General features: G+C 49.8%; 1 protein-coding gene across 1 annotated transcript in view; it reads right to left on the bottom strand.

Annotated features, from left to right (window-relative positions):
- Window positions 1-2,541: 2,541 nt before the first annotated feature.
- The window catches only part of IFT27 (intraflagellar transport 27), an 11,996-nt gene continuing 5,059 nt past the window's right edge, over window positions 2,542-9,478 (bottom strand). The window contains exons 5-7 of the mRNA XM_008583863.1: window positions 8,721-8,838; window positions 7,683-7,792; window positions 2,542-2,788 (exon numbers count right to left, since the gene is read on the bottom strand). Of these exons, the coding sequence (XP_008582085.1) occupies window positions 2,690-2,788; window positions 7,683-7,792; window positions 8,721-8,838 (327 nt within the window). The 3' untranslated portion in view covers window positions 2,542-2,689. The remainder of the gene's footprint in view (window positions 2,789-7,682; window positions 7,793-8,720; window positions 8,839-9,478) is intronic.

Here is a 9,478-nt window from a genome sequence, read left to right as displayed (position 1 = left end):
CACAATTCCATTTCCTTGTCTTCATTGTCTGAAGTCATCTTGATCACGTATGTACTTGTAGAACCAGCTTATTGGGGAATCTCAAGTTAGTGGGCTCCAAACCTCCACCATTTGACTTGTAATTACTTCCCTCCACCCTGCCCTGCCAAATCCCACCTCCTGCTCAGTCTTTGTAACAGGCTGATCCCAACCCATTTCAGGCGCTTAGTCCTTAAAACTCAGACCAGGACAGTTCAAACCTCCAAGTCTCTGAATCTCTTCTCCAGGAAGGTGGGGAGGGGAGCAAGGTCTTTTTCTCTTCCCCTCTTGGGGTCCTTGGAACAGAGGGTGAGGGGTGAGATGCCTATCTCCCCCACAGGCCTGCTCTTGGTCTGATTCCATCTGCTGCCATCTCCATGGAGATGGGGTGCATGGTAGTTTGGGGTGAGTCTCCTCTGTTGCTGGGGTCTGGTCTGCTTGGGCAGCCATATCTCCTGCAGCCCTTCCCAGGGGAAGCAGCTCCCTTTGCCCAGGACCTGTCTGGCTGCATGACTCCTCCCCACAGGGGTCCTTACAGGTGCCCTCTGTGGAGCGCTGCCTGCCATCTTTCCAGACACACAGTCCCCACTCTCCCTGCTGCTGGTACAGGCTTCTCCTCAAGCCTTTCCCTGCTGAATCCCCTGGAGGGAACCGCGTGCAACTCCAAGGATGCGTGCTGAGCTTCCCCAATGATGCCCTCACCAGCCTGTGCCTGCAGTTGGCACTGGGTTCCTGCAGCTCAGCAAGCATCAGGCTGGGCGTTCGGGCATCCTCCCCTTCTTGGCAGAGTCCTCAGTCTCAGGAGGAGTCTCTGGGTCAGCCTGTGCCTGCAGTTGGCACTGGGTTCCTGCAGCTCAGCAAGCATCAGGCTGGGCGTTCAGGCATCCTCCCCTTCTTGGCAGAGTCCTCAGTCTCAGGAGGAGTCTCTGGGTGCCTCCTTCACTTGGTTCTTGGGGTGGGGAAAGGTGGGGCAGGGAGAGGTGCCCACTACCAACACTGTGCCCCCCCAACTCCCTCCTCTTGACCACTTCAGTCTTATTCAGACAGGGAAGAGAGGGGAGCAGAGCGGTCGGGGTGGCTCACAGTGGCAGGGCCAAGAGTTAGGGTCTGGGCCTTCCTCTGGTGATCTCTTTAAGCAGTGACCTGCTTAGCATCTCTTTGTCCATAACTGAGGGCCCTGGTAAACAATTCTGGAGCAACTGGTAATGCCCCTCTCCATGTCCCCTTGGTTGTTCATTGTGGACCTTCCCCTTTGCAATATGGGACATGAGACCAGCAGTCTGGCATTGCTGTGCCTAGGAAGATGCCCGGCACATTGTAGGCCCTTGGTAACTATCTTCTGAAGGAATGACGCAGTAGTACAGTCATGGCTATGTGGCTTCATGTTGAGGACTAACAGGCAGCCTAGTCTTCACCCTTTGCAGATGGCAAGACCTCCACCTGCTCCTGGCTTGTCTGCAGGTAGGCAGAAGAGGATGGTGGCTGTGAGCCGGGCTCTGGTGTCCCCAATCCTGGCTCTGCCGCCTCTTGGCTTAGTTTAATTCTCTGACTCCAGCTCATTTGTAAAAGTGGGATGTTAACAGACTCTACATTGTAAAGACTAAATTAGCTAATATATGTAATGAGCTTAGCTCGTGTAGAGACATGGCAGGTCATAAACAGTAACCAGAGTAATTTCCATTACTGTCACCAGCATTGGGACAAACCCAGGTCTGTCGACCCAAAGCCGGTGCTCTTTGCCCAATGCCCCCCTCCCATAAGGTGGAGGCACGGGAATTGGAGGGAGGGTGACAGTCACAGAAGGCTTTGTACACCAGGACATAGCCTGCAGCCCTGATGTAAAGGCAGTGAGGAACCTCTGTGGGTCTTTTAATCAGGGGAGTGAAATGGCGAGGTGTTTTAGGAAGATTAAACTGGCAGCAGAGACAGGATGGAAAACAGTCAAGCTGCAAAGAATTAGGACTGCTGCCTGGCTCACTGAGAGGAGGGTCATTAAAGGAAAGTGGCCGAGCCCTTGGCTGCCTCAGCACCCAAGTTTCCCAGCAGCTGAAAGAGGCTGGACCCTTCACTGAGCAATGGGCACCAAGGCAGGCCGGCAGAGGGCACTGTTTTGTCAGTGACAGCAGCCACCTCTGGAACCTGGACAGCCAGGACCAGGCAGCAATGCCAAATGTTGAGTATGGAGTGGGACACCAGCCCCATCTCAGCCATGGGGAAGTTCCAAGTTGGGCATTTCAGCTGTGGCAAATTGTAAGCAAAGGCTGGTGCGGGCCCTTTCAAAACCTGCTGTAGGACCTGCTTTCTCAGTGGAAGGCCCTGCAGGGAGCTGTGCGCACCCAGCCAATGCAGGTGGGCAGGCCCACCCGCTCTAACAAGGTGACAGCCTGCAGTACCTCCCACCACAGAAGGGAGGGCCGCACGCTCCCCAGCGGGCTCCTGGGCCACTCTGGGACCGCAGTGACATGGCAGCCACAGTGTACAATAGAGCCAGGGCTGCCCAGCCAAGAACGGAAGGAGCTGCTGTTCCACATTTTCTCCTCATTTTATTTAAAAGTGTCACGATACACTGCAAGTGCAGAGGCTCTTCCATCTTCTCTTGTCTTCCAAGGAGCCAAGCCCACCGCCAGCTTCATGCAGCACTGCGCTGTCCTGCGGCATGGTCCACTTGCCCTCATGCCAATGTGTGGAACACCTCCACCTTCTCCCGGTACAGGTGGTGGAACTTCTTGGCCAGACAGTGGAAAGGGGCTTCATAGTTCTCCATCTCCTTCTGCAGAGACAGTTTAAGAAGCCGGCTGCTTTACTTATATAATCACAGAGGGCCAACCCTCGCTCAGTGCCCACCTAATGTCATTCCGCTCACCTCATCTTCATGCCATGTGGGGGAGCTACTATCATTATGCCAACTGTACAAGAAGGAAACTGAGACACGGAGGGATTAAGGTAACTTGCAGAGAGCCACACACCTTGGAAATGGTGGAGCCGGAGTCAGAACCTATGTCTGTAGAGCCTGTACTCTCAGCCACTCTGGCTATATGTGTGACAGGATGTTAAAATGAGACCCCTTCTCTCTTAGTTTCGATTGAGGCCCCAAAGGCCAAGGCAGAATAGCAGATGGCAAGAAGCCCCAGGCTCTGGAGGAAGAACCATACAGGATGGGCCCAGCTCTACCTCAAGGTCAGGGTTGGAGAGACCAGAAGAGAGGACTTCTTCGACGGAGTGGTGGGGGCTGTGTCATATCCCCCCAGGGTAAGACCACCTCATCCTCACCTCAGGTTGGGTGAGAGGCTTTCAAGAGAAAGCCTGAAGCCTAGGGACCTAGGCTGGTGCTGGACCCAGCCCGGGGAAGAATCGAGGTGAGGTGGGGCTGGCTGTCCTGATGGCCAAGCCAGGAGAGGGCTGCCAACTGGATGGCTGCACTGCCTCTCTGTTAATCTAAAAGGCTGCCGCAGCGCTTCGCTGGCCCAGTGGGGGCCAAGCAGGAGCCAGCCTGGAGCTGTCTGAAAGGGACTCTGCCAGAACTGCCTCTGGGAGGGTGATGGATCCCAACAAAAATGATGGCCAAAAACAAAGGCTACAGGAGAGGGAGGCTGCAAGTGAGCTGGTCCCACCGACGGGGGTGGGGAGGGGCACCTCCAAAGTGCTCCCAGCCTGGCACACCTCACCCCTGTCTTTCCTCTTTCCCCACAGGCTGCAGGAGGAGGCACAACTTTAAATCAAGTCCAGAGTTTTGACGATCACACAGGACTGGCATTTTAAGAACTGAAATAATAAATATTTGTGAGTAAAGGTTCCCAAAGGACTTTTTATTATCTGAGAGAGATCAGGAAAGTGAAGGAACTTGCCCTAGATTTTATCTAAGTGGTGGGAAAGAGTGGGCTCTCCAGGGTTAGCACGGCCAGGCTGTGGGGGAAAGCAAAAGGCACCCTCTCACTTAACAGCTTCTGCTCTCTGCGTGTGTGCCCTTTAATTTTTTTTTGAGAATTAAGTGGGCAGAAGAAAGAACCCACTACTTTCAAGCAGCAGCATAAGAACCTGTTTGGAAATGATCCTTGGCAGCTGGCAAAAGTGCAGCCTTGACAAGAGGCAGTGAAATATCCCTGATGGAAGGGAAGAGTTTCTAAACTGAAGAATGTTACAGAAGTCATCAACCACAGAGCCTTTGTTTTACAGATCAGTAGTCTGAGGCCCAGGGGTGAAGTGGTCCAGCTGGTTCCTGCAGAGCCCAGCCTGGCACCCACCTCCCCGATTTGAGAAGAGCAGCAAGTCATCAACCACAGAGCCTTTGTTTTACAGATCAGTAGTCTGAGGCCCAGGGGTGAAGTGGCCCAGCTGGTTCCCGCAGAGCCCAGCCTGGCACCCAGCTCCCCGATTTGAGAAGAGCAGCGTTGCCACTATGCCAGCCAGGATGAGAGAAATGTGCAAAGGAAACCCGGTCACGTGGAGAAAGTTACCTGGACTCTCTAGCAAGGGAAATCCCAAGCAAGTAGTTGGCCAAGAGCCAAAACAGGCTGTAAAGCTAAGATCGTGCTGAGCAGGGAGTAGACAGTTCGTTGCTGAGACGAGCATCTGTACTAAGTTCACAATTGCCAAGGACCCGAAAGCTGTCACCCTCCCGCTGGACATAAGAAAAAGAACTGTTACATCTGCAAGGCACCTCTGGAGTGCAGAGTATAATGTCCTAGGCAAGGCTAATTTCAAATAGTAAAATGTTACATCGGGTGACAGTATGGTTAAGTACTGAACGGAAGGGGAATGAGGCCTACATAACACTTGTCCAAGGATTTCTAAATGAATTCAAAAGCTCTCCAAAGCCTGAGCTTGGGAGGACCCAATATAAAAATTAAGGAATCTGATGCAGGCTAGCCTCAATAGACACCATGGAGTGCTCCTGAAATAGACGTAAATTGAACCACTTTCCAGTGCCTTAAGAAGGTTGCCAGTGAGTGACAGGAATCCTTTTGTCCAATGACTAATCATAATCTCGCTTGTACAGTTTGGACACCTATAGAGTAGGCCTGTTTAGAGTGAAGGATCCTTATGGCAGGCTCAGATTAGTGCTCATCCTGACCTAGAATTCTGTCTCACGAGCCCCAAAGCAGGCTCTGTGGGAGGCCAGAGTCCCCTTCTACAAGGCCCAAGTTTTCCAGCTGGACAGGCCTGAGTCCTAGTCCTGCTTCTAGGACAAGGTTAGCTGTGCCACCAGGGAAAGGTATACAACCTTTCTGAGTCTGTTAGTCATCCATACACCAAGGACAGATAGGGGCAGCTGTCTCGCAGGGCTGTTGTGAAGCTTAAATAGATAATGTGTGTGACATACCTAGCACTCAGAGGTCCTCAACAAATGTTAGTTCCCTGCTCCTCGCCTGCCTGAAGGGCAGTCATCCCTATGGATTGTTCCTGAACTTGTTTGTATTTAATACTGTCCAGCTTCTTATGGTGATTAACAATGTTTTTTAAAAAAATTTTTAACTTCTGTTTAATGAATTGCTTTTTAATTTTTTGCCCTAAAAATTTCAAATATTGAGGGGTGTTAGAAAGATAAAAAAAAACATGCAGGTGCCTCCTGTGGGTTACCAAGCTGTTGCGGTCGTGTTAGGAAGGTGAGAGGAAGAGATAGGCATGACATCCAGGCCTGGCTGTGTCTCAGGTGGCATTTGGTTATATTTCCTTTTTAATTACAGCTTTCTTAACTGAGCTGCCAGTAGAGTTTCTGTTAGCATCAACTCAGGGGGGACTAGTTAACTTGCACAGTTAATACCAAGTGCTTAACTGTAGCTTCTTCAAGCACAATTTATACCCACCCATTTCAACACCTGAACACAGTTGATACACGCAGCCCAATGACCTTTGGTGACTAATGTGTTTGGGGTGGGTTTTAGTTTTTGAGTTCTATCAAGAGTTCTGGGGAATGTGGGAATATTGGGGTGATGGGACAATTTCACAAGTGTGAATGGAGGAAGAGGGAATACTGAAATATTGCTTGCTATGGGTAGTTAGCTTACTGCTTTGCTCCAAGGTGTGCTGCATAAAAGATGAGGAATCCTCTACACAGTAAAAGCTCACTAATTTGAACTTCATTAATTTGGCGTTTGTGATAATTAGACCAGAGGCAAGGGTGACATTTTTCTCTTGCAAACTACAAATACAAGGATTTGGTAAGTAATACTTGTAATAGTACAAATAAGATTACTACAGGGAAGATACACACTTAAAAAAAGTAACATGTACTGAGTGTTAACTGTGTGCCAGACTTTGTGCTAAGTGTTTTTATGTGCTACAAATACAAGGATTTGGTAAGTAATACTTGTAATAGTACAAATAAGATTACTACAGGGAAGATACACACTTTAAAAAAGTAACATGTACTGAGTGTTAACTGTGTGCCAGACTTTGTGCTAAGTGTTTTTATGTTCACCACCTTATTTAATTCTCATATTTATTACTCAATGAGGGATGTATTTTATTATCCCCATTTTAAAGGTGAGGAGCCTGAGGCACCAATGTTAAATAACCTGCCCAGGGTCCCGTGGCTAGTTCTGCTATTCCTATTGGACATCAGAGCACCTGCCTTTAACCACTACACTTTCCTCAAGGAAGCATGCCACTTTGGGGACATTTTAAGAGTTCACATCCATACAGCAGCATCGGTCAAGTTTGATAGATGCAGCAACCCAAGTGTCTGTAGCAGAAGTAGAGTTTGAGTAAGACGACATCCGGAATGTTAACTAGCCCACTGACTCCTGGAGGGCCGAAGAATAAGGTCTGGAGGCCACAAAGCGAGGTCCAAGTCACAACTGTGGCTGTGCCTAGCCTGGCAGGTCTCCCCAGCAGCCCTGGTGAGGGGCATGACAGCCAGCACCTTGGCCATTGCAGGCTCCAAGATGGATGTTTCTGGGCCACTCTTGCTCCTGAGGGCAGATCTCACACACGGCATCTGACGGGGGCAGCCTGGGTCACATGCCTGCACCCTGACTGCAGGGAGGCTGGGACTTCAATACTCCCAAACCTAGGAAGGGGGTTCAACAGTGCTAGACAGCCCAAATCATGGTGTATGTGCACTAAAGATGCTGGTAACAGATGGCATCTGTTCACTTTCCCACTTAATGAGGACTCCTGCTGACTTTACTGGAGGGCACTTTGTGGCCTGGAGTCACCCTTGGGCTGTAGTGAGGTGGGGACAGGGAGCACCGATGAGAATTAGAAACCATGAGTCCTAGTCTTGGCTCACTCTTTACCAGTCATGTGACCTTGGGCAAGTTACTTTGCCTCTTCAACAATGAAATGGGAATTGTGGGGCCAACTCCTGGTTCACAGGACTGATCATGAGGGCTAAATGAAATAACGTTCCAACACCACCACAACCCATCAGAGCTCATGTCAACGTCATGGGTCATGACAACTGATCACAATATACTTGTATTTCTTACAATCAAGATGCAACTTTTCCCAGGGCTGGCTGGCTGGTTGATCTGCTTTACTGTAATGCATGATGACTCTTGCTATACTGAGAAAAGATCTTGGGTTAAGAATGCAAACATCAGTTCCAAATTAGACTCTGCATATGGTGGAATAGCAACACAATGCATGTGAGGTCATGTGAACAACCACTTCCAGCAGAGGCCCACTCCAGACTTGGCCATGGAGTGAGTGGAGATACTCACCACGGATGTTTCAAAATATTCCAGGCCTTGGCCCAGCGCCCACGCCTGGGCCTGAGCTGAGTCCACTGCTCGTCTGCTGGCCAGGTCTGTCTTATTCCCCACTAAAACACCTACTCAAAAGAAACAACCAAAACATTGCATGTAACTGTTGCAGTCTGGGAGCACAGCTGAAGAGAGAAAAGAGCAAGCATGCTATTTTGTGGGGCAGGCAGAAAACATTGTATGAGAGAGGCTGCCTCATTTGAGGTAGTGAGCCCCAAAAGGGAGAGCTAGGGTCCCTTGTGCTGGCCCCAAGGGTCACAGAGAAAACAAGCAGGCTCTGCTTTTTGTGTGCAGCTTTTGCTCAGCCTTCTTTTTAGACTTCATGTGTATCCATCACCCTTGTCTCCTTAAGGCCACGAGCACAGTAAAGGCGAGGACTAAGTTTATGTGTGCATTTGTGATAATTCCTAGCACATGGAGCAAACTTTAAAAATGGTCATTAATACTAATCTAAGGACTCAGCTCCGAGTCAGGGATTCAGAGGTAATTTAGTTCTGTTCCCAGCTGCATCAGCTGCAGCTAATTTTTGAGCCTGTCTCTGGAGATCACTTTCCCTGGTCTATAATGAGGAGAATTTGTTGATCTCACATAGGGATGAAAAATAAACTGATTTAAAGCATTCAGAAGAACAACAGGCCTTGAATGTTTAATTGTACTGCACATGCAGGAGAAAATGAGGAATTCTTCCCTAGGGTTAGCTTTCTGGAAACAACAACTCATATCACAGCACCTTCCCCTTATCATCTTGAGTCTCCCCATGACCCCGCAAGGTGGGTGTCATCATTCCCATTTTACGGACTTGGAGAGGCACAGTAACTCACTGAGGCTTGTGTGGCTGATGAGTCAGAGCCAGTGTACAATTCTGGCCATCCAAGTCAAAGCCCCGGGCCCCCTTTTTTGCACCCACCTCTTTTTTGCACTACCTCTGCAATGACCTTGTGCTCTTGAACTGAAGGGCAGAGGCGCTGCTGGGAAACAGGTGTCTGCAGCCCCTACCTGGGAGGGAAGTGCCTGGAATCTGCGACCGAGCCTTCTCTAGCCACTTGCTGCAGTTGTTGAAGGACTGCTCATTGGTCACATCATAGACAACACATAAGACATTGGGACTCTCCCACTGTGCAAGAGGGACAGGATGAGAACATGTCAGTGGCAGTCACCAACTTCTAGGCTGCATTCCAGAATGTGGCCTTCCAAGGGACGGGATGTGTGGGTGGAGGGAATGAACAACCATGAAGGGACTGAGTCAGAGAGGAGCCACATCCACAGAAGTAAAACAATTCACCCTGGGAATGGAGGGCCATGCTCAGTGGCGGGGCAGAGCTGGGAACAATGCGGCTGAGGACGAGGGCTCTCTGCTGGGCATGGCTGTACATCACTGTGAAACTTCCCAACTCTGCAGGGTTGGTCTGAATATGCCTACTTTGTAGTTGAGGGAACTAAGTTCTGGGAGGAAACTGACTTACCCAGGTCAGATATGCTTTAAAAACAACAACTCACAACAGAGACAAGGTAGGACTGAGACTTTTCTCTACCCAGAAACCTGCTCTTGCCTGCCACTGGCTTCTTGAAGTCATTCTTCCACTATTATTATTGTGGGCCCACTACCATGTGAGTTGTTATGCTTTTCTGCCTTGTAGGCCTGAAAGAGTATTCTCTCTTCCATTAGCCAGTCCCTGGAAGCTTGTTTGCTTGCATCTTCTTAATAAGGGCTGGCTTTTCAAAATGCAAAGGGTACTTTCTGTTTCTCCTGCTGT

Source organism: Galeopterus variegatus, unplaced genomic scaffold (assembly GCF_000696425.1).
Source record: "Galeopterus variegatus unplaced genomic scaffold, G_variegatus-3.0.2 Scaffold3067, whole genome shotgun sequence".
NCBI classification, from domain to species: Eukaryota; Metazoa; Chordata; class Mammalia; order Dermoptera; family Cynocephalidae; genus Galeopterus; species Galeopterus variegatus.
This window is presented reverse-complemented; position numbering and strand designations above follow the sequence as displayed.